The sequence below is a fragment of the Syzygium oleosum genome, unplaced genomic scaffold (genome assembly GCF_021117445.2).
Source record: "Syzygium oleosum isolate NSW1041296 unplaced genomic scaffold, Sole_v2.1 Sole_v2.26, whole genome shotgun sequence".
NCBI classification, from domain to species: Eukaryota; Viridiplantae; Streptophyta; class Magnoliopsida; order Myrtales; family Myrtaceae; genus Syzygium; species Syzygium oleosum.
The window spans coordinates 3848832-3872366 of record NW_026607510.1 but is presented as its reverse complement, the minus strand read 5'-3'; the positions used below and the strand labels follow the sequence as shown (position 1 = coordinate 3872366).

Below are 23535 nucleotides of genomic sequence, written 5' to 3'. Positions count from 1 at the left end.
GCCAAGCTTCTGAATGAAGGGTGCCAAGGATTTCTGGCAAATATAGTTGATTCGACGGCTGGAGAGCCGAGGCTAGAAGACATAGCCGTGGTGTGCAATTTCCCTGATGTTTTTCCTCAGGAATTGCCGGGACTGCCACCTGATAGAAAAGTGGAGTTCGTGATTGAGTTAGCCCCAGGGACGGAACCGATCTCGAAAGCGCCCTATAGGATGCCACTGTCTGAATTGAAGGAATTGAAGGTCCAAATGCAGGAGTTGCTAGATAAAGGCTTTATCCGCTCGAGTGCGTCTCCATGGGGAGCACCGGTGTTATTCGTGAGAAAGAAAGATGGATCTTTGAGGTTGTGCATAGACTACAGACAGTTAAATCAGGTGACCATTAAGAATAAGTACCCACTACCAAGGATAGAAGACCTGTTTGATCAGTTGCAAGGTGCATCGATATTTTCAAAGATCGACTTGAGGACGGGTTACCACCAATTGAGGATTAAGAATGAGGATATACCAAAAACGGCATTTAGGACGAGATATGGGCACTATGAGTTTACGGTAATGCCGTTCGGATTGACTAACGCCCCTGCAGCCTTTATGGACTTAATGAATCGGATATTCAAGGAGTTTTTGGATCAGTTCGTCATTGTCTTCATAGATGATATTTTAGTGTATTCAAAGAGCCCCGAGAAACATGAGGTACACTTGGAAAAGGTTCTACGAACGTTAAGAGAGCATGCACTGTATGCTAAGTTTAGCAAGTGCGAGTTTTGGTTGAACCGAGTAGAATTTCTTGGACATGTAATTTCCGGAGAAGGAATCTCTGTGGATCCGGCAAAGATTGAAGCAGTGATGGATTGGCCGAGACCGACGACGGTTACTGAGGTTCGAAGCTTCTTAGGACTGGCAGGTTACTATAGACGATTTGTGGAAAGATTCTCGGCAATAGCCACTCCATTGACAAGGTTGCTTAAGAAAGAGACTAAGTTTGAATGGACGGAAAACTGCGAAGAGAGCTTTCAGGAGTTGAAGCAGAGATTGACGACTGCGCCAGTGCTAACGATCCCTTCAGGACCGGGAGGATATGAGATTTATAGCGATGCTTCGCTCAAGGGATTGGGATGCGTGCTAATGCAACATGGAAGGGTGGTTGCTTATGCATCGCGTCAGTTAAGGCCTCATGAGATGAACTACCCAACTCACGACTTGGAATTGGCAGCAATCGTTTTCGCACTTAAGATTTGGAGGCATTATTTATATGGAGAAAGGTTCCAAATTTATACGGACCATCAGAGCCTCAAGTATTTGTTTTCGCAGAAGGAATTGAATATGAGGCAAAGACGTTGGATGGAGCTTCTGAAGGACTATGACTGTGATATTTTGTATAATCCCGGAAAAGCCAACCGGGTAGCGGATGCCTTAAGCCGGAAATCGAGCATCGCACAATTATTAGTTAAGGAGTGGATTTTATTGGAAGAAGCACGAGACTCAGAGTTTAAGTTTGAGGTAGGACGCCTCTCCAGTTTGGTGGCAACGTTAAGGATTGAACCGGAAGTGCAAACCAAGATTAAGGCGTTGCAGTCTACGGACCCTGAGATTCAGAAAATTCTGGAGATGGATGGCACCAAGAGGAAACCGGACTTCCAAGTGTCCGAGGACGGAATTCTTAAGTTTCGAGGACGTTTGTGCGTACCCGAGGATTTGGAGCTTAAGGAAGAGATTTTATCGGAAGCTCATAGGAGCAATTATAGCATTCATCCGGGCAGCACGAAGATGTACCAGAACCTTCGACAGCATTATTGGTGGAATGGAATGAAGGTGGATGTGGCCAAGCATGTGGCCAAGTGTTTGACGTGCCAGCAAGTGAAGGCACAACATTGTAAACCTGATGGGATGTTGCAACCGTTGGAAATCCCAGAATGGAAATGGGAGCATATTACGATGGATTTTGTAACGGGATTGCCAATAAGCCAAAGGGGACACGATTCTATTTGGGTGATAGTGGACAGATTGACCAAGTCAGCGCACTTCCTGGCAGTGCGAAAGGATTTTGAGCTAGAGAGATACGCAGATTTATATATACGGCAGATAGTCCGATTGCATGGAGTACCGGTATCGATCACTTCGGACCGTGATCCCCGGTTTACTGCTAATTTTTGGAAAAGTTTCCAAGCGGCCTTAGGATCAAAGTTGCAGTTTAGTACGGCCTATCATCCCCAAACGGATGGCCAGTCTGAAAGGACAATTCAGACTTTGGAAGATATGTTACGGGCGTGTGTATTGGATTTTAAAGGTAGCTGGGAGGAACAGTTGCATTTGGTTGAATTTGCCTACAATAACAGTTTTCAGCAGAGTATTGGGATGGCGCCGTTTGAAGTACTTTATGGCAGAGTGTGTAGAACACCCTTGTGTTGGGATGAAGTGGGAGAAAGAAGTGTAACAGGTCCAGAGTTGGTTCAGCAGTCGATGGAAACGGTAAAGATTATCCGGGAAAGGCTAAGGACCGCTCAGAGCCGTCAGAAAAATTATGCGGATCGGAGACGTAGGTCTTTGGAGTTTCAAGTGGGGGACCACGTTTTCCTCAAAGTGTCGCCTATGAGAGGACTATCTCGGTTCGGCAAGAAAGGGAAGTTGAGCCCGAGGTACGTGGGTCCATTCGAGGTCTTAGAGAGAATTGGCACATTGGCTTATCGTCTCGCTCTACCGCCGAATTTATCTCAAGTACATAATGTGTTCCACGTGTCTATGTTAAGGAAGTATGAACCGGACCCGACCCACGTGCTAAATTATGAAGAAATAGACGTGGACGACAAGTGTCGTACGTGGAAAAGCCAGTAAGAATCGAGGACAGAATGGAGAGAGTATTGCGGAACAAAACAATTCCGATGGTCAAGGTAATTTGGGAGCATCATGGAACTGAAGGTGCGATGTGGGAAAGCGAACAGTTGATGCGACACCAGTACCCCCATTTGTTTGAATAGTTAGGTTGGATTGTAAATTTCGAGGACGAAATTTTTGTAAGGGGGGAAGAGTTGTGACATTCCGAATTTTGGCCCATAGTTGGGATTTATAAAACGTGTAATTCGTCAGTGTGCTTATAGGAAAATCTCGCCCGGGAACTGATCACTCTCGGTTATTATTTTTTTTTAAATTAGAGATTTCGCTAGAATCGCACTCGATCGAATTTGGCCGTTATTTAGAGCCCAAACTTTGGTGTCGAATTTCTCGGAGTTTCGGGACGAATTTAATTGGACGGTGTCGATATTATTGTGGCCAGCGTTGCTATTGCCAGGAATATGTGGAAAGTGGATTTTCGACCGGGTGCGAATTTGGACTAGTAGACCTCACTCGTAGTGTGTTTTGAGTTATTTTCTTTTGGCCCTTTTTCCTATATTATTAATTAGGATTATTGTGGACCGTTAGATCGTTTTCGAGTTCGAACGTGGGCCGTTGGATCGCGATCATTAGGTTTGACTTTGTGGTTTTCTCTCTCTCTCTCTCTCTCTCTCTCTCTCTCTCTCTCTCTCTCTCTCTCTCTCTCTCTCTCTCCCCGGTCACCTCCCCCTGCGCACGTCTATCCCTTCTCCCCTGTGTCAAACCCATCCCTTCTCCTTCTCTCTCTTCCTTTTTCTTTTTCTTCTTCCTTCTTTCTTCTTCTTCTTCCTCCTCCTTCGCCGCTCGATCGTTTCTGCTTCTGCTCGCACCAGCCGACGCCGACCGAGCTCGCCTCCAGCCCCGTCGCCGTCGTTGCCGTCACCGCCGTCGCCCGACCGAGCTGTACCGCCGCTCGTCGCCCGTGACCGCCGCTCGTCGGCCTTGTCCGCCTGTCGCCGACCCTGTCCACGCTGCACGCGAGCAGCAGCTTGCCGCTGCGTCCGCCGTGGTCCGGCGTTGCCCAGCCGTCTGCCGGCCTGTCCTCCGTCGCCCGGCCACCCGAGACGCCGCCGTGCCACCTCCGGCCGCCGCGCGACCCCCTCTCCCCCTGTTTCTCTCTTCCCCGACGCCTTCCCCAGTTTCGGCTCCCAGCTTCGCCGCCGCCGCGTGCCGTCGTTCCGGCCGCCGCCGCTCGGCCTCCGCCACCCAGCCTTCCCCCCCCCAGCCACTTCCGCCGATCTGCCGCTCCCCCCTTGGCCGCCACCACCTTTCTTCCTCTGTTGTTCTTCCTCCCCGACGCCTTCCCTGTTTTGGGCTCTCCTCGGCGCCGCCTCGACTAGCCGCCGCGCATCGCCGTACCGGCCGCCGTCGCTGCCCCGTCTACCACCACCTAGCCCCGGCGACCCTGCCCAGCCAGCCCGAGCGTGCCCCGGGCCGTGGCCGAGCCCGCGCCCTTACTCGTACGGTTCAGCCGAGGGGGGGCCGTCACTGTTCATCCGGGCCCATTACTGTTCATCCGGGCCCATACTGTTCATTCAGAATACTGTTCATCCGGGGCCATTACTGTTCATTCCGAACACTGTTCATCAGGGGCCCGTTACTGTTCATTCGACACTGTTCATCCGGGCCGTTTTTGAGCCAGTGCGGGTTTTTCCCGAGCCAAATTGAAGTAAGTGACTTCCTAAACCCTACCTAGTATTTTGGGTACTTTATTGACTTGTCTCGGGTTTAGAATGGCTAGGGGGTGTTTTAATTAAATTATATTATGATATAATTGTGCTAATTGGATTGGATAAAATAATGTGCATGATTTGGGTGATCATACGTGGCCGACTTGAACGTCGGGTTTGTGGATTGACGTGGCGAATTGGGAATATGGATCCTTTGATGCAATTGGCGTGAAATTGATTGAATTGAATGGCATGTGCATGCCTGTCGATTTTAAGCCCGGATTGATCGGAGGGCTACGGACTTGGGACGTGTTGACGGCGGTCCGTGTGAAGGCATGAATGGTCGATGTGCCAAATGGATTCGGGCTTGAGACGTGTTGACGGTGGCCCGTTAAAGGTGTGTTGTACCGGGACGTGTTTACGTCGATCATTGGAAATTGATTGAATAATGTGGCTTGGGACGTGTTAACGGCGGCCACTGGAAATTGATTGAATAGTGTGGCTTGGGACGTGTTGACGGCGGCCACTGGAAATTGATTCAATAGTGTGGCTTGGGACGTGTTGACGGCGGCCACTGGATTTGATTGAATGGTATGGCTTGGGACGTGTTGACGGCGGCCATTGGAATTGATCGAATTGTGTGGCTTGTGTGCCTGTGAGACCGGACTTGAGACGTGTTGACGGTGGTCCGTGAGAGGAAAGTTGGTTGGACACGTGTGTGCGATGTGACTGATTGGTTTGGCGGATTGCGAGTGGGAGTGTGTGCCGAGTGATTGTGATATGGTGGTGAACTATTGTTGCGTTATCATGTTTGGACTAATATGCAGGGTTGGCACGTGATTCGAGGCGAGGTAAGCTTGTCGTGTGAAATTGGTTGTGTTGTTTGGCTATTCGCATGTTAGACTTGTCTGGGTACGCATTGGCCTACGTGGGGTATAGGGGGTTGCTTATTGAGACTCGTTCTCACGGTTATTATATAACCATTTCAGATCCGCGATCGTGATCGATTCGGAGATGCCGCCAGAGCTCCACAGGGATTGAAAGATAGATCATTTACCCTGTCTTTTGAGTACCTTTTGTAGAGGAGATAAGTTTGTCAACCACCGCCCCCTTTTTGAAAATTGTGGCTTTAAATTTGGTAGACTGGGTTATTGTTTTGTAATAGTGACTGCTTTATGATGTATGCAATTACTGTTGCGTGTTATCCCTTTGTTATTGTTTATTGTCTGGGTTAATTAATTTCGCTTCTGTTTGCCTTTATTGTTGGGTGTTTCGTTTGGGTCGGCGACGCGTCCTGGGACGTCGCGTTCAATACGACCGTGGAAGGGGTGTCGCGAGCCCGTTGGGGTTCGGGGCGTGACATCGCCAGCGGCCGGCGGGGCCGACCTCGCCGGCCCCCGCCTCTGGCTGGTCGCCGGTCCGGCGACCGGCCAGAAGGTGAAACAAAAAAAAAAAGAAAAGGAAAGGAAAAAGAAAAGAAAAGAAAAAATAAAAAAAATTCGAAAAAATAAAAAATAATATTAAAAAATTGGACGAAAAGTGAATTGGGTAGATTTGGGACAAAAGTAAAAGTTTGAGGTTTTTTATAAGACAAAAAAAAGTTTGGGATATAATTGAGATAAAGGGTAAAGTTGGGGGTTTTTTAGGGAATTTGGCCTCGTTGAGAGTAACAAAACCTGCCCTCTTGCCCACATCCACAAAATGTTGAAACGTGCAGCCGTGGTCTAATCCGTGGCCCTCTGGGAACACGGACAACCCGCGCACTGCCGATCGGCCTGAATAGGCCGGCGAGCGAAGTCCTAGCCAATTGGCCACAACAGAGTGCACGCCGTCGCATCCCACAACAGCCTACACGCACAAATAATCAAGGTTCCGATAAGTTCAAAGTCAGCATGTTACCGCAACTTATTTCGATTCAAAAGAAGGTACTCGAGGACTGTAGAGACCTTGGACTTTATGATGGTCCCATCATCAAGCGTGACAACACAAATGGATGAGCCTTGTTCTACTTGGGTTTCGATAAAAGTTATCTTGGAAGAGAATCGAATGGTATTCGGAGGAAGCTCCTCTGCCAGGACTTCCAACAGGACCCTTCGATGAACCGCTCTTGGTGGGCCTCCAATCCTGCTTTAATGCACGAGGCATGGTTCTCTATCATCAGCATTTGAAGAACACATGCATAAAATTTATTGAATAAGATTATCCAATTTTATCTAACAAAAAGAGCTTTAAATAATCAAACTTAACTAATTGGCGATCTTCTTCGAAAATGAGCTGTAAAAATAGGGCTTATTTGTGAGAGTCATTTGTATCCTTTTGAGCCAATGAAGTATAATTAGTAGAAGATTACAAGAAATTGATAGATCCAAAACATTAAACAGTAAATTAAGGAAACAAGCGACGATGAAAAGGTAGGTAGAAAACATGAGATGAGTTTGAGATTCACCGGTTATTTGGAGCATAATGCACTTCTCGGATCGATTTAGTCTGGACATCAGTTATGTATCCCCTGATAGACAAGTACCAAAAAAATCAGAATATCAACGAGTAAAATTATTAATTCTAGTAACTGAGAAATTGTCCAATAGATTCAAGGTCAAGCATCCCAGATCTTTAATTTTTTTTTTTTTAAAGAACCATTTACGAAGTTCCCCACACCTAGAATTGATTTAACCAAGTACAAAATCAATGTAGAACTTATCTTTTCACTCTGTGTATCTTTGCTTGGACAACCCATTGTTCTTTCTCACTGATATAACACTTTTCTCCCTTGATTTGATGGATATCAAGGTATTTAGTTGCACTATTATGAGAATGAATCCCATCAGTAACTCCAATAGGTAAATTTCACAAGGTCGCCACTAGGCATGCAACTCTCTTGGTAAAGGGATTAATGGGTGGGGCCGGAGAATACTAAGTCCAGGATTCGATCACCGTGAATACCATACACACATGTACATAAAAGATAAGAGTAAGACCACAAAAAAATTTCACGAGGTCATTGGAATTCATTGCATTTTACATATATGAGATGGGGAGCTTTTCACCTCTTCTAAGAGATGCTTACACTAATTCATCATCCATCAAAATCGAAACGCCCGAAATTATGTCTACCATTTCCGGTATTAGCAGAAAAATCACTCATAAAAGTCCCGATTTGTGATTGTTGAAGTAAGATTCGATTGGCTTTTAATACTCTCAAATGATTCCTCACCTCATTCCCGTAAATCCACAATAATCAGACGTTTGTGTTAATGTATAAAGAGCAAACAAGGGCCTTACTTGTGGAAAGGATCATAGAGGGGCGCGAGCTTGTCCGAAACCCCGAGTGCGTCGAGCGCAAGCCACGCATTAGGGTGGAGACCAAGAGCCGCGCCAGTCACTCGCAGCTCCTTCGATCTCTCGAGGACGAGCACTCGGATGCCGACCTTCTTCAGGGCCACCGCCGTCGCCAACCCCGCGATGCCGGCGCCCACTATCACCACCTCCTCCATATATCGGTCGTCTTCGAATTTTCAAGCTCGTGAGAGCGCACGCGCCCGCGTTGTTGTTCTGAATTGGGATGAGGAGTCACTTGTACTAGGGTCGCTATTTATCGTGCGGGAAGGTTTGCTGTCCTTGCGATAGCTACGTACCTCCTTACGTATGCTATTGAAACAACACTGAATGAATATTACAGCTGCAGAACAAATTTTCAAATGTCTAGAATTTTGCTAAACTATGAGCGTGAAAGGTCTAAAAGCACGTGTTTTTACTTCTAGATGTAAAATACGCCATCAACACAAAATGATCCTTTTCAAATTCCTTGCCTTGTCTTATAACTTGCGCAAGCAAATGCGCAAGGATGGACCTTGTCTTGTTTGGATTCTTATCCAACAGTGTCTTGGAGAGAGCTAGATTACAATTGGTCTGAGCTAACGAACGGTCGAACATAGGACGTTTAGTCAATCTGCGAATTTGACCCAAATATTGACTTTGTTGCTGGAATTTTGAATGAAAAAAGATATCAAAAATACCAATTCTTAACAACTCAAGCAGGTCTAGTGAAGTTTAAAGTACCTAGAGTGCACTCGTACTTTAATTTCCAAATGAATGCCAAACCCCTCGAGAAAGACTCCTTAATGAAGACCAAGCTTGAAATTGGCAAATAAGGAAAAAAAAATGGAAGTACTTGTAATTAAGCTTAATAGGATAAGGAATCTCTTATCTTCTGGTAGCTATTTTTTTTTAGTGGCAAATTTGTTGCCTTTTGATAGCTAGATGCCTCCTTACGTATGCTCAACTTATTAGGAACGAGAAATAAGAGAAAAAAATCAGAAAAAAAAGACATGAATTATTTACATGTAAAACCATTCAACATCATAAAGTGAAAAAGGTGCTCCACTAGGTTACCTTTACATTATCAATATCTTGTAATATCACCTTAATAAATAACAAGAGTTTAGGGCTTAGAAAGTTACGGTATAAATTAAATGGATACCCTTTTACAAAATTCGCCACCTTACGAGCGAGGGCAGCACCTCCCGCCAACTCACAACAAAAGTTGGATCCGCAAGTTTTGGGTTTCGGTTTTTACAGTATTTTCTTCTATTGGACTCCACAACTCCATCAATCTCCTGTTTGGAGGCAGATCTTCAAAATGTCAATAGTTTCTCATAGTCTTCACTAGATTTTGTATGCCAAATCGTCCTAGTGTGGCGACACCTCTTCATGGTTAACCCTGGACGCCAACTGAGGCAATGCATAGTCTCAGTTTCTCAGTGGAAGCATTTTCGATTAACATATTCGCTCAATTCTTCACATGAAGGATTTTCTTTGGTGACAATGTCCCATCATCTATCAACTCACGAACATAGTTATACTTCAACTAAATGTGCTTTCTCCTTGAATGAAATGTCGGATTCTTTGCAAGACACATAGTAGTTGATTGTCACTGAAAAGTATACTACTATCCTGCTCATTGCCTATTTTCTTCAGAAAAATTTTCAACCAAATCATTTCCTTACTAGCTTCAAATATAACAACATCATCCGCTTTAGTAGTTGAGAGGGACACACTTTTGAAGTCTAGACATCTAATTGACTGCAGTGCGACCTAAGGTAGAAACATAACTTGATGTGCTTTTCCTTTTGTCCATGTCATCACCAAAACTTGCATTGACAAAGGCTTGTAAAGTAATATTGTATCTCATTAAACAAAGTGCCATACATGAAGTGCCTCTTGGGTATCTTAGTAGCCACTCTAGCTTCCCAATACTTCATTCCTAGATCGGCCATATATCTGCTCACAACTTGCATTACATGAGCTATGTTTCGTCTAGGACACACCATAGTAGAGGTGAAAAGTCATGTACATTTTCAATATTTTCTCGAATAAAAAAGGTATGGCATCAACATTTTATGTGATGCATCCATTTGTAGCGCACTGTCATCCAGGCCCAATTTATATTGATTCATCAGATAAGCTAAATTGATGAATAAGACCATGTCTACTTAAGATTAAGCATCACCTGTAAAATGTATAGTTAAAAACTTTGCATGCGCAATGAGCTAGTGTAATTAAACTTAAGCATTCCATAACAGGTACGAGACACGTATGATAACGTCCGGAGAAAGTCGATGCCGGTCGTCCTTATCCACCCTTTGCTAATTTTCAAAGTGGAAAAGGAAACTTACATTAACTCTGCCTGTTTTCTTGGGCCGAACCGACTCACGATGCTCATAAAAAAACTTTAGGAAACCCAATAACCAAACTTCATGCTTGCTATTTGCCTTTCCTTTCGCTTTGGTTTGGGCTTGCTCCCGGGCTTTGCTATATGTCATTCATTGTCAATAAATTTATCAATCATGTTCTGCAAAACTCACTCTTTAACTTTGATATAATCTGATATATCTCTAAACCTTGCAAATTATTCAGACATCAACAGATAGAATCGGATATGACTTTTTACGAATTTTGCAGATTCACATAATGTCTTTTATTTTCAGAATTTAGAAGGAAAGTCGTAGGTAGAATTCAAAAGTAGCTTATAGAAACAGGCGAGCGCTATCGGAAATTCTACGAGTTAACCGATTCTCAAATGAATTTCCACTAATTGACTTCTTGATTTAGTTGTACCGACCCCGAAAAATACTTGCAAGAGTAGCAAACTATCGGTAAGAATGCAATCTTGATCTTGCTAAACCTGATTCTGCCAAGTGCTAGTTGTGAACTCGACCATGCTTTGCAAGTTGACATGTTGAGCTTTATACGCTCTTTACTTCTATGTCTCTGAATATATTATAAGGGAAGAAGACAATAGGAACTTCATAAGTTGCGTAATATTGGAGCTATAACAGTGTTTTACAGTTCCTGGGTTCTTTCTTTCCCAGACATCATGCAGTTCTTCCGGACCTAAGGCAAGCAACTGGCTTGTCCTAAAGTCAAAACGAGATTTTTTTTTACCTTTTCAATCGAAAGATAATTGAGCAGAAACCTTGTTTGCATTAAAACAACTGATTAACAGACTCGAGACCTTGGAGTATTTTTCCAGAGAAAAAATTGGAAGAAGACCGTCACCCTACCAAGAAACTTTGCCTAGTAACAATCTCAGAACACAGTGAACCCTCTTGAACGGCCAGCGTCAACGGCAAAAGGTTTGAGAAATTTGTGGGGAAAAGTTGAAACTTTTCAAGGAAAACCCCCATCTCCTACACAGATGGCTAAGGACAAACTTCATAAGAAAGCCACAGTGCAAACTGCAAATTATACTTTCTTAAATCAGAGTTTCGGGTTTTTCGGTCCTCAAATAGGGAAGAAATATGAGGAAAATGTTGTCATTTATAGGGCCCAAAAATAGTTTTTTAAGGAAGAAAGGGGTTTCGGATTTCCCAGTTCCAGCAAAAAGCTTCTCTCAGCTTGTATTGTTGTTTCTGTGATGTCTGCCATTCATATCACCAGTGCTTCCCCTGAGAACCACCAGCTTTGTTCTTTCCAAAGAAGGCATTCTTGGGTTTTGGTATCTCATGAATGTCCATCACTTGAATCGTTCTTTGCTTTTTAGCTTCACAAAGAACATACAGCAATAGGCAAGCAGAACGAATCAGTACCGAGTCCGATTAAACGAGAAAAGATCGACGCAGAAAAACTCATATTGCTCCAAGTAAAACCCAACCATTTTCAGCTTCTTTATAATTTGCTTGAAGCCTTTTTCTAGCTGAAGCCAGCCTCTCAGCATCAAAGCTGCTCTCCTTCTGTTCCTTCTGCCTCTGTAAATTCCAAGAAAATGATCAATATCACAATACAATATTAATAGAGAAAATTTCTATGGAGCCCATATACCATATGCCCACGAGTTCTCTGTACTAAAGCAGCTTGTCTTTTAAAACATGCAATTACTTTGTTCAAACCTAATTGGCTTGCCACAACACATCAAGATATCGTAAGAGCCTCTCGTTTGAACAGCTCGATATGAATTTATTCACAGGTTGCATCTCTCGGAAGGCGGACATGCCAACATGTTAGGAAGTGTAATTCGGCAAGAGAACTGGATCATTACATTTTGTGCAGAAGCAGATGCTGAAACTGGTGGGTGTGGTTTAGACGGAGTTTCCTTGCGCACTACCATCTTGGCCTTGGCTTCTGGCTCTGAATAGTTTCTCTCCGAGCCAGAACTTCCATCTGTGTTCAGCCAACGGAGAACACAAGTATCAGACAAGATAATTTCATCTTGACGATCACTATAGAGTTAGAATGAACTGAATGGTCTCTGAATCAGATTCCAAAGCCCGAACTCACTTTGCGGATTTGGAGAGTGTCCAAATTCAGGAACCTAGGCAAAAAAAAAACGAAGAATTAGAACGAAAACGAAAACTGAGTTTCAACAATTTTCACAAAGGAAGGACCAAAATAATAATTGGAAACACTTCTTTCACCTTGGAGTAACCGTTCTGTGGAACTTTCTGCTGGGGCGAGTCTCCATCAGCTGCCAGAATGTCAAATTACAATTTTCAACTAGCTTGTGGTATAGCATCATCAGAGTTGTATTCAGTTGCTCTTTGCAATAAAGGAAGATAAATTGTTTCCTTTCTCAAACAGATAATAATCTTTTACCTCCCAAGAGTGCGGAGGAGGCAACTTCTCCAGGCTGATTCACAGTTACCCATTCGTCCACAATTGCTTTCCATTTCCTGCAATACAAAAACCAAATTTAACATCCCAACATGCCCAGAACTTGCTCGAAACAATCATTCCATCTCGGCCTAAAGGCCGATAAAGTTTTTGGTCAAAAACATCAAAAGTTACAAACTACTGGTTTCCCAACCTAATGAGATGCTTCACAAGTCGCCGAACATCATTTGAGGGATGCTTCCGGAACTGGTTTACATGCCTTCCGATATCAGTTTCCTACCAACCACAACAAGCAGGAAATTTACTCCTACCAAACTGAAAGATTATAAAAGTTGTCCCTTTTTTCTTCCTTCGGGATACCAATAAGCATTCCACAATAATCACCTCCAGAGCTTGGAATGTAATGTCCATATCTGCTAGACTCTGAAGCAACTCAACCAGGGAATCTTCAGACTGCTAAACAGATGCCAACCAAACGCCATAGAAATTAATTAAACCCTCTGCTTCAAAGACAGAAAAAAGCAACTAACCACAATGAAGATATGAAATTTATCCAGACAACACGAAACAAGACCTGATCAGGGTCCTCAAGATGCCTCTTAATTTCGAGGATCTTTTTCTGCTCATCATCGAACAAACCCCCGAACGGGTCCAACTCGTCGTTCGTGTCCGCTGATTGCGGCGTGGAGGGCGAATTCGCCTTCCCTTCCCGACCCTTGGCCTTCTCTTCTTGCACCGAACTCCTGATCATGTGCCCATTAGGCCTATCCGCCGCACCATCAGTTTGACAGTTCCCACACTTCGAAGACAAAGTGGCCGCATATAACCGCTCCACAATCCCATCCCTCCTCCTCTTCAGCTCATTGAAACTGTCCAACGAAGCCACCGTTATCGCCGTGTCGATGAACGTCCAGACATCAACACCCGAACTCTCCAACACCGTCCTGAAGTCATCCAAATCCATGCTACAACCCCCTAAACGATCGGAACAACCAAAACCCACCTCCCAATTCTTGCCAACCCGCCTGCTCTCTCAACAACAAGAAGATCCGCAGCTCCCCGACGTCGAATTATTTCAAGAACCCCGCGTTCCCAGACTACGACGACCCATCCCCAGATCTGCCATGCTCGACAGAACAAGAACAAACAGAAGCAGAACCCAACTCCGAATCAACAAAGGGTGTGCTCACAAACAGGGGTACCCTCCAGATTCCCGGAGCTGAAAATTGCTGCAAACCCAAGAACGATCAAGAGCCGCAACGATCAGAAGAGCACCCCCCCTCCCCAAATCGTCAAAGATCTAGATCTGACTCCGCGTTGACCAACGACCCCGACCGCTCCCCTGGAACTATCGTTCGAGAGTCGAAGTGAGCGAAGCAATCAGAGGAGACGAGGAAACGCTGGACTGGGAAACTGTCGGGAAATGGGTACGATGCATCGTCAGCTTTTTGCCGTTTCGGCTTCTTGATCTGGGGAATAATGGCGTCGACTTCTTCTTCTTCTTTTCTTTTTTTTTTCCCCTTTTCACAAGATTGGGACAAAAAACGGTATATTCTTAAAAAAAAAGAAGGGCTTTTTAATAGCAAAAATTTCATTGGTTAAGCATATCACATCATACATTTTCCAATTAAGGTGGAATAAATTTAAGAAAAGTTTAGGAAAAAATCGTATATTACGAGTAATACCATGAAACTCGCGAAATGCGATAGAATTAGAAATTTCAGACGAGTTCGGGAGAAGCCTGATCGTGAGTATTTTCAGACACCGATTAAACATAGCTAGCATCGATTTTCAGAATATTAGATACACGAATTGCGATAAGAAAAGGGAGTATTTGAATTGACTATTATGTGCTCGAGGAATAAATTGGTATTCCAAATATAATAATATATTTTCTCTGGGTGGAACATATAGAATAGATAAATAAAGATTAGGGGAGTCCACGTGGCCCCAGCAGCAGATTTTTTGGTTTGTTGTGGCTTAGGAGATCAATGGACAAAGAGTAAAGGAGGAGAGAGGAGAACTTGGTCAATGATGGGGGCTTGGGGTTTTCACACTTTAGAATCATGTGAGACAACTAAGATTTGGTTTCGGAGAACATAATAGAAATTAGTCTTTTTATGTTGGAATATTGTCTTGTTTTGATCATTTGTTTTTTCAAGGGCATTATTCTTCTCTTTATAGTTTTTGTGGGCAGTGCATGAATATCTTATCCTCCGTTTTTTTTTTGGGTGCAATGTAATGGAATATTGGGTTGTAGTGGGTTTGATTTGAAGGTGTCTTTTTATATCCTTACCGACACCGGCACCACCACTGGCACCAGTACCAACCCCAACCATGGACCATTTGCTTTTTCCCACTGTCCATTGGGTTGGGTTGAGGGATGAGCATGAACCATGCCCGCGGTGATCTTATGGATTCATCACCAGTTCTCTGTCCCTCTCCAATTTGACCTTAAGATTGAGATTAGCAAGGATACAGTGCTTAAGCTTGAGCAGCTGAGCCGCTTCAATTTGAAAACCGAATCGAACCGGCCTTACCCAATCGGTTCCAAGTCAGTTCACATGCGGACCGGTAAGTGCTTGATAAAAAGAATGGACGAACCTGATCGATCCAATGTTCCTGTTTTATGTTGTGAATCGTCGGCTTTATTCGAGTACTTTGAACCGGTTCTAAACTTTGTTTAGAAAGGTAGAATGGCCCTCGGAGAATGCTCAACGTAGAGGGAGGATTAATGCTTCCTTTTCATTTCACAAACTAAAGATAATAATAATTGACGGAAATGACTAGATAGCGTGAGAATAAATTAAAGTAAGCCTCTATTTATTTCGTAAAAAATGAATATTTTGGAAAATTATTTTGTTATTTTTCAAAATATCAACTTATATCACTTGAAATAATTAGTCGGTGAGAAATATATTTATCACCAACAACAATTTATATATAATCATTTTCGTGAATGGTGAAAATATTTTATTTTATCATTCATTTTTCGCAAAACAAACAGATCGTTTGGACTCCGGATACCGTCACGAGTTGCGAGGGAAATAGTGAACAAATTTAATAAAGTGGCACACAATGCTACATAGTTTATAATGTATAATAAAGCATGTGACTTGACAAATTTGGTTTTAAAATCCATATATTCAAACAGGAATAGCGACGTGGTCTACTTGTGGCCTCGTAATTGAAATACTTATCTTGATCACTTAGGGTGCATTTGTTTCGTAAAAAATAAATGATTTGAAAAATATTTCCTAAAAACTGATCACTTATATCACTTACAAAAATAAACAATTAAAAACTATTTTCATCGTCCATGAAAATATCAAAATATAAATTATTGTCGATAATGAAAACACTTTTCATTAACTAATTATTTCAAACATCCAAATCATTCGTTTATTTTTTGACGAAACAAACAGAGCCTCAACTAACTAACTTCAATGCCACATTGTATTTAGCAGGCCTCATAAGCAAGCAGGACAAGTAACATTTGCGAGGCACTTGCAGGCAGAAGAGGATGATACCAGATAAGTTTCATACAGTACAGTATTGTCATGATTAGAACCAGGTCCCTCGAAAAACCCAACTCGAAAAACCCAAATTCGGACAAAGCGTCTGTGATTAATTCAGTCCAGAACAAAACGCTATCCGCAGCCAATCGATACGGGGAGCTTATATTTTTACACCATATCCTTTTTTTTAATTTAAAACCATAGCCTAAACAATCAAATATGATTCGGATAGAAAGCAATGTGATTGTGTTCATTGCTCCAAAGATGGTTCCACAAAGTGATTTGTCCATCGGAGCATCTAAAATGTCAAAAGGTAACTTTCTCATTTCCTTGCCAAACTTCAAAGATTTTTTCGAAAATTTGAAAAGAATTTCTGAATATTTCAAGCGTTAATACTCGAAAGTATGTACACCGCAAGGTTTGGAAAAATAAAAGGTAAATTTAGCAAGTCGCCACGAACAGAATTGCTAGAGACTATTCAGACCATAAAATAAAAAATAAAATGGCCCGACCGGCCGAAAATTAATAAAGGTTATATAACAATAACTCATGAAGGTGAGACATGATATTTTCAGGAAACTCTAAGTTGTAATGTGTGAAAAAAAGTCGTAATGAGTAGACCATGTATAGTCCTCCATTGCCTCGTGAGCGAGCTCATCCAGAACAAAACCAATGTGTATGATGGTCGACGGTTGACCGACGGAGACTCGTCATCGGCCAAAGGCCGTTGCCTGATTTGTTCCGAGTCGATCCCCCAAAGAGAGTAACCTAAAAAACTCAGAGATGCAAAGACCGTTTTAAAGTATCCAAGACCTCTTTCAGCCATGCATTCTTGACTCGTTTGACTTATCTAAGCTATCCAAAATGCCATAAAATGGCCTGCTTTCAAGCTTCCTATCCGGGTCTGCAACAAAACTATAGCTCTTTCCAAGCCTTCTCTTCCCATTGCTACATTGAAAGGAAGCCTCACCTTGCGTGCCTCCTGATGGATCAGTTGGTTGCGCTATATCAGAGGAAGAATCAGACATGCCATCCGTACTAGTCGACTTGTCCCTCTCACTATCGGTTTTCTTGCCGGTGTAATACGAATTGATCACTTCTTCGAATGGTGAGGAGTGCACCGTGTCCTCCTTCTGCATTCCACCCGCTTCTTCTCCAGATGCATTAACCTCATCTTCTAATTCTAAAAAGTCACTATCTGAGAGGTCAGGATTGTAATCAACATCAACAGCATCTCCTTTAGTAAAATGTCCCGGTTTAAGGTCATTTCCGCTGAAAACTCCATCAGCAACGGGCCCCAATTCCTCCCATGGAGAGTCAACACAATCGTCCTTCTTTGATGAATTGCACGATTCAATATCCAAACTACCCACTGAGCCACAGGGATCGCTTGAATGACTATTGGGGTTGGCACTTTCCATCTTTCGACATTTTAAGGCTTTGCCAGAAGGATAAATATGAGTAGATTCAACCGTCACTCCAGCCATCATCTCTAAAACGGATGTCAGTTCTTCACAGCCAAGTCTCTGTGGATCAAGAGGATAACCATGCTTCTCAAGGAACAGCTTTTTGAAAGGGCGAATATCATATCCTCCAGGATACTGCTTCAGTATCTCATTTACAAGTTTCTGACAGTCGGCTAAGATCTTATTTCTCGACTGGTCAATGGGTCTCTTATTAAGAACGTGGGGAGAAACTCCACCGTCAGTATTCTGATTTTTTTTCTCTCCATTATGCTCAAACGGCCTCTGTAACTCCGTGTGCAATGATGGATTCCCCTTAAAGAAAGAGCTCAGCCGACTTGAAGCATGGGAACAATGTTCAGAAGGTTTAAAAAGCAGCTTTTGAGATGGGTCTTCTTCAACCGATTTCTGCCCCACTTTCAACAGATCGACAAAATGGAGGAGATCACTTTCGCTGAGAGATTTTGCTGCTGGCAGTCTGTCCTTTTGCAGATTTTGCACCATTTCTCTTCAGGCATTAAAAATGAACAGTGTGAGAGTCTGACTAACAATTTTTCTTGCAAGTTTAAATGTTAAGATGAGATATGAGTTTTGAAAGCAAACAATTTTATACTGAGAAAAATCATAGAAAAGACCACTGAAAAGACAATGACAGGATTCTCCTTTCCTCATCATTCCGCAATCCAATTTCATGATAGAAAGCCATATAAAAACCATCCCTAAATCTTGAATCAGTCAAACAAATTATGTGTTTTTATCCAAGATGATTCAAGTTCAAAACCAGAATGGATTAACCACAGATAAAACAAAAGAGATCACACAAATCACGCTGTTCTTCTTAGAAAGGACATGTTATTGCTACTCCTGGGCTGGAAGTTATCAGCCTCATTAGTTCAATTATCTGATCTAATATGATATCTGATAGCATTAAGTCAGGGGGACAAAAGGCCCTTTGAAAGACCTGTTTGCTAAACATCTCAAAATCCTAAAAGAAACTGACAAGAAAATAAAAATAAGAACATAATATGGCAGAAAGTTGCAATTCATATAGATGGAGAGTTAATGTTTCCGCTCATCTACAATCCAATACTGCTTATAGCAATACGAGGATCCAAGAAACTAATTGGACAGGTAAATATGCAGGCTAACAGAGCGTCATCACGATGAGGCAGCTTAATAATTATAGATCAGTAAATGCATTCACCTGGTCCTAGACTTGCCGACAGTAGCCGATCCTTTGGCTGAACTCGGAGATGATTTATCATCACTCCAAAGTGTATCAATGTTGCCCTTTGTTGAGTGGTTATTGCCCTTTGCTGACTGATTGCTGGTTGACGCTGATGATGGTGGACAATTTGGCTCTGCAACCTGGGTTGGACATTTCTCTTCATCTTTCACCTCACCTGAATCATCGCTGGGAGTAGAACATTCTTCACGTGCACCATTACTCATTTCCTTGGAGCAATGGGAAGCAGTGCAGTCTGACATTTTGACATTATTCTTAGTTGAACTGCTATCTTCGACACCAAACCATCTTTTCCAAAACCTTTTGAAAAGACCAGCTACAGATGTAGAGTCTCGCTGAGATGCAAATGCCACACGTTCATCAGGAGAAGGCCCCTGTTGTGCCTCATCTGAAGTCACATCTGTATTAGGTGCAGGTGGTGGTGATTTCTCGATAGCAGCTCTTTTGGCCTGCATTAACTCCTCATTTGCATCTGAATTTGTGACTTCAGATAATGCAGCATGTCTAGTCGGCATCTCAAGGTCCTTCTTATCAATTAAATGTTGCTCACCGACATTTTTAGAAGGTACTGCCACATGTGCATCAGGAGAAGTCCGATGTGGTTCCTTATCTGAAGTCAGATCCTTATTCAGCTCAGATGGTGGTAATTTCTGAACAGCAGCTCTTTTGGCATGCATTAACTCATCATCCGCATCTGAACTTGTCCATCCCTCCTCTCCACTTTCAGTTATGGACCTTGTAGATGGATCCACAATGGAGTTTAATGATGATTGAGGTTTCTTGGTAACTGCCTGCACCAAGAATTGCCCATCACCTTGGTGGTGAAGCTTTATGATGTGCGGCATAGACATAAGGAATTGTGAGAACTTTTTGTAGCCATACAAGTCCTTGTCTAAATGTAGATTACTTCTTCCCAGCTCTGCACGCAGTTCTGTAATTGGAATGCCTTTCGGACTTGACCTTACTAATCTCCAAATTTGCCTCATGACTGCCTGAGGAACTGCGCGAGGCAAGATCTCACTCCCCAAGCGAGGCTGTTCAGTAACCGCAAATGGGTCTTCAAGAGGAAGCTTGCAGTGACCATACCAAGAACCGTATGGACCATCAGGAGGCTGATTAAAATGCTTTCCCGTAAGGTTTTCCCCTTTGACCAAAGAATTCCAATGCCACATAATACTAGCAGCGCTGCAGAGAACAGGGGGGGCACTTTCTGGACTCGCAAGAAGTATGTTGTAGTTGCTCATTCTTAACTTGTGCAAAATGCTGGCAAAATCCCTATCACCCGATATCAAAAACAGATGTGCTGGTGGAGGATTCTGTGATACCCAATACATGAGATCGGTAAGGAGAGACCTATCAGCACTGTTCTTTCCACCTGCAAGTCCAAATGGTTACAGAGTGGATGAATTCAGATCAATTCTTGACACACAATCTACCGAATGTTGTCCTAGTAGGATTAACACCAGTGATGAAGTTACAAAAGCCAACATTCCCATTCATCACAAGCCAACTAGTACCAATCAACCTTGTTGCGCAATAATTTACAGGACCCACGAACTGGCAGATAGCACATTCATCAATAAACATATGAAAAGCCTTGCCACTCTAGTGGTTACTAAAATTTAGCACCATAATCATACAACTGAAGTTTCAGTGAACTAGACAGCTCGAGTGGTGTAGACAATGTCCGAAACCTAATATCGAGAAAGGAACAGGTAAAACAAACCGTGAGGCACATGGGTCATGTTGATTCCGGTGGCCGAGAGAGCCTCCTGCCTCGACCGCGAGAGCTGCAGGACGTCGCCGAACGCCGTGATCTGAATCGGGCCCCTGATCGCGCTCGCCCTGACTGCGGCGGCGATCGAGGCCGCCACCCTGAACACGTTGGCGCCGGCCGGCAAGTTGCAGTTCTCGAAGTCCCACCACACCGATACCCTCACGCCGCGCGACCTGTCGTCGTCCCGCCTCGACGACGACGCCGGGCTCTGCCCGAAATGCGAATGCTGCGGGCCATAGCTCGAAGAAGATGCCAAGAAACGGGAGATTCTCAGGAACAGGGGAGGCGAACTTGGAGGCGGGGGCAGGGTTCTGGGGCGGAGGGAATTCATGGCGGGGCTTGAGGAGCGGCGAAGGACTGAAGATTCTTGCGGTGGGATGAAGAACAGGGGCTTGTGAAGTTTCTTGGAGGTTCTAGCTCCATGGGAAGGAGGAATTGCGCTTGGGTTTCAACCATTTCTTGGCTTATACCCTGGAAGAAGAAGAGACGAGGAGGAGGGATTCGGCTTAAACCCTCGCTAAAGTGCCCCCAGCTCACGTGAGGTGCACGTGCACCCATATGGTGTATATGTTTGAGTACAAATTTTTTTTTAGAAAAGCAGGTAATTTGAATTATTCTTGGAAGGGAAAATGACAAAAATGGTCCATGAACTTTGGCCCAATGTGTAATGCAATCTCTGAACTTTTAATTTATTCAACGTGATCTCCAAAATTTTAGCCTAATATGCAATGCGGTCTCTGAATTTTCAGTACCTGTTCAAAATATATGGACTGCATGAATTTAATAATCAAGGATTAGATGATATATTTACAAAAATTTCAAGGATCATATCGAACGAATTAAAAGTGCAAGGATCATATTGTACATTATGTTAAAGTTTAGGGATCACATTGAATAAATTAAAAGTTCATGGACCACATTGCACATTTGATCGAAGTTCGGGGACCGTTTGTGTAATTATGCCTTTTAGGAAACATATTCAAAATCATAATGTTTGAGAAATACCATATCCCCCTTATAATTAATGAAAATATATGTCACAAATTGGCTCCATCCTAAAAAAAACAAAAAAATGGTTCCGTTGCTTGGACTCCATTCAATATGGATTTGAATGATTTTTAGCAAAGAGTATGTATAATGAATTTCAAACATAAAGACATATGCTCACAAAAATAGGAAATTTGTTAATTAACAGTCCAAAAATATCCAAATTTAATAATTAATGATCGGACGATGTTCTGAATATAGAATGTTCTGGTCATATGAAAAGTAGACACCAAATGTGAAAGTTGACTTTATATAGTATAGAAATAGGGATCCGTTATCCTTTATATAATAATAAGGGGAAAATTGTCCAAAACATTCTAAACAATTTATGCGGTGACCAATTCAATTTTAAGGCTTATAAATTTGTCAATTTAGTTTTAAATCTTTTTATGATTTGCTAATTTAATCATCAACATTTTAACGATTTGTCAATTTAATCATTCCGATCAATTTTGGTTGGAAATCGTTGATATGACAGTCTAGTCAACGCTAGTCATCCCACGTGACATGACTGGCGTTGACATAGATAATTTTTTTACTTTTTATAAATTTTTCTGAATTTTTTATAATTTTTTCATTTTTTTTTCTTACTTTCTTCCTTCAGCCGATCGGGCCTCAGTGATGGCCAACGACTAGCCAGTGGTAAGGGCCAAGGAGGTTGACCTCGCCTGCCCTTATAATGCCAAAAATAACCTTAGAAAATTAACAAATTTTTTATAGCTATTTCTCTGCTGAAATAGGCTTGAGAAATTTGGTACTTCTCTTTAGGCCATTATTATCGGAATGTCATGATTTTCCAAAATGTTTTCAAAAGTTACAGTTTTTTGCTCTTAAAAATATTTTTACTTTTCATAACATTTATAATATATGACAAAAATGACAAAAATACTAGTATCTAAGTAGGCCAATAAATAATATGGCTTCGCTCATTTCAAAACTAAGCATGCAGCATAAACTAGGACGTCATCTAGTCAATAGCACAAATATCCACAGCACACGAAGTCATGCCAAGGCGTAAAATCGAGGATTGCATTCAATTTTAGGAAATTATTTTATAATTGCATTCGAATAACTTAATTAAATAACATGGTACCTAAAGGGCGTTGTGGAGACACTAACCCCTCCCAGCATGTACTGAACCCCCGAATTGTGATTTCGAGCTTTCACAAATGATCAATGCTTTCACACATGGTCCTAAGTATCTAATCAGCATAGCTTATTATTATTATTATTTTTTAAATTGACTGATGGTGATCCATCCCAATTTTTGAAAACCCCGAGTTTTCCCAAAAATTATAAAAATCCTTTTCCATAGCATCAACCTACTCCGGCCTCTCAGGACCCTTGATCCTTGGGAGGGCACTGCATATCAATATTTAATTTAGTTTTTAAACCATATAAAAATATTTGATATTATTCCTAAATTTGAATTAATTGAAAGATAACGTTGGATATTTTCCATATAACCTAGAGACTAGATTGGACATTTGTCAAAAGTTCAGATATCATATTGAATAAATTAAAAGTTTAGGGACGACATTTCACGTTGGGTCAAAGTTCATTAACTGTTTACATTATTATTTCCTTTCACAACAGGTGCATCTATGTATTTATTCGTTCTCGCTTTTTTTTAATAATTGATTGGCGGCAACTCCATCTCATAATTTTCAGAACCTCGAGTTTTTCCAAAAAGCTTTCGTTGACTTCATCGGGCCTTTTACTCTTTGGGATTTTAGTTTGCGATTTGGTCATGTTTACTCTTCGTTCTGCTTTTGCTCTTGGCATTTCCCAGAATGCTTGAAATAAACCTTGGTTGTGCTCATTCCCAAAACTGGACAAC

At 42.4% G+C, this 23535-nt stretch overlaps 2 protein-coding genes across 3 annotated transcripts; both read right to left on the bottom strand.

Annotated features, from left to right (window-relative positions):
- Positions 1-10814: 10814 nt before the first annotated feature.
- On the bottom strand, positions 10815-14146 carry LOC115681991 (probable mediator of RNA polymerase II transcription subunit 26c). 2 transcript variants are annotated; one of them, XM_030606102.2, is made up of 9 exons: positions 13219-14146; positions 13029-13100; positions 12838-12920; positions 12627-12703; positions 12449-12498; positions 12312-12345; positions 12073-12194; positions 11689-11782; positions 10815-11577 (listed from the first exon to the last, which is right to left on the bottom strand). In XM_030606102.2, the coding sequence occupies exons 1-9, from the start codon at positions 13606-13608 to the stop codon at positions 11468-11470; spliced, it is 1032 nt and encodes a 343-aa protein (XP_030461962.1). In that variant the 5' UTR covers positions 13609-14146; the 3' UTR covers positions 10815-11467. The 2 variants fall into 2 exon arrangements, with proteins under 2 accessions (XP_030461962.1, XP_030461963.1); XM_030606103.2 differs by having other exon boundaries at positions 13029-13097; positions 13219-14145.
- Positions 14147-16653: 2507 nt separating this feature from the next.
- LOC115682028 (uncharacterized) lies at positions 16654-21119 on the bottom strand. Its single transcript, XM_030606163.2, has 3 exons — positions 20598-21119; positions 18830-20246; positions 16654-18133 (listed from the first exon to the last, which is right to left on the bottom strand). Exons 1-3 carry the CDS (start codon positions 20977-20979, stop codon positions 16981-16983), a joined length of 2952 nt encoding a protein of 983 aa, XP_030462023.1. The 5' UTR covers positions 20980-21119; the 3' UTR covers positions 16654-16980.
- Positions 21120-23535: the final 2416 nt, after the last annotated feature.

Excerpts from the sequence above, each read along its gene's own strand:
- LOC115682028 (XM_030606163.2), bottom strand. The coding sequence starts at position 20,979 with ATGAATTCCCTCCGCCCCAGAACCCTGCCCCCGCCTCCAAGTTCGCCT. Across the intron at positions 20,247-20,597 it reads CATGACCCATGTGCCTCACG|GTGGAAAGAACAGTGCTGAT; the intron begins GTTTGTTTTACC and ends TTGGACTTGCAG. Across the intron at positions 18,134-18,829 it reads GTCGGCAAGTCTAGGACCAG|AGAAATGGTGCAAAATCTGC; the intron begins GTGAATGCATTT and ends TAATGCCTGAAG.
- LOC115681991 (XM_030606102.2), bottom strand. The coding sequence starts at position 13,608 with ATGGATTTGGATGACTTCAGGACGGTGTTGGAGAGTTCGGGTGTTGAT. Across the intron at positions 12,704-12,837 it reads CTTGTGAAGCATCTCATTAG|GAAATGGAAAGCAATTGTGG; the intron begins GTTGGGAAACCA and ends TTTGTATTGCAG. Across the intron at positions 12,499-12,626 it reads CTCCTCCGCACTCTTGGGAG|CTGATGGAGACTCGCCCCAG; the intron begins GTAAAAGATTAT and ends ACATTCTGGCAG.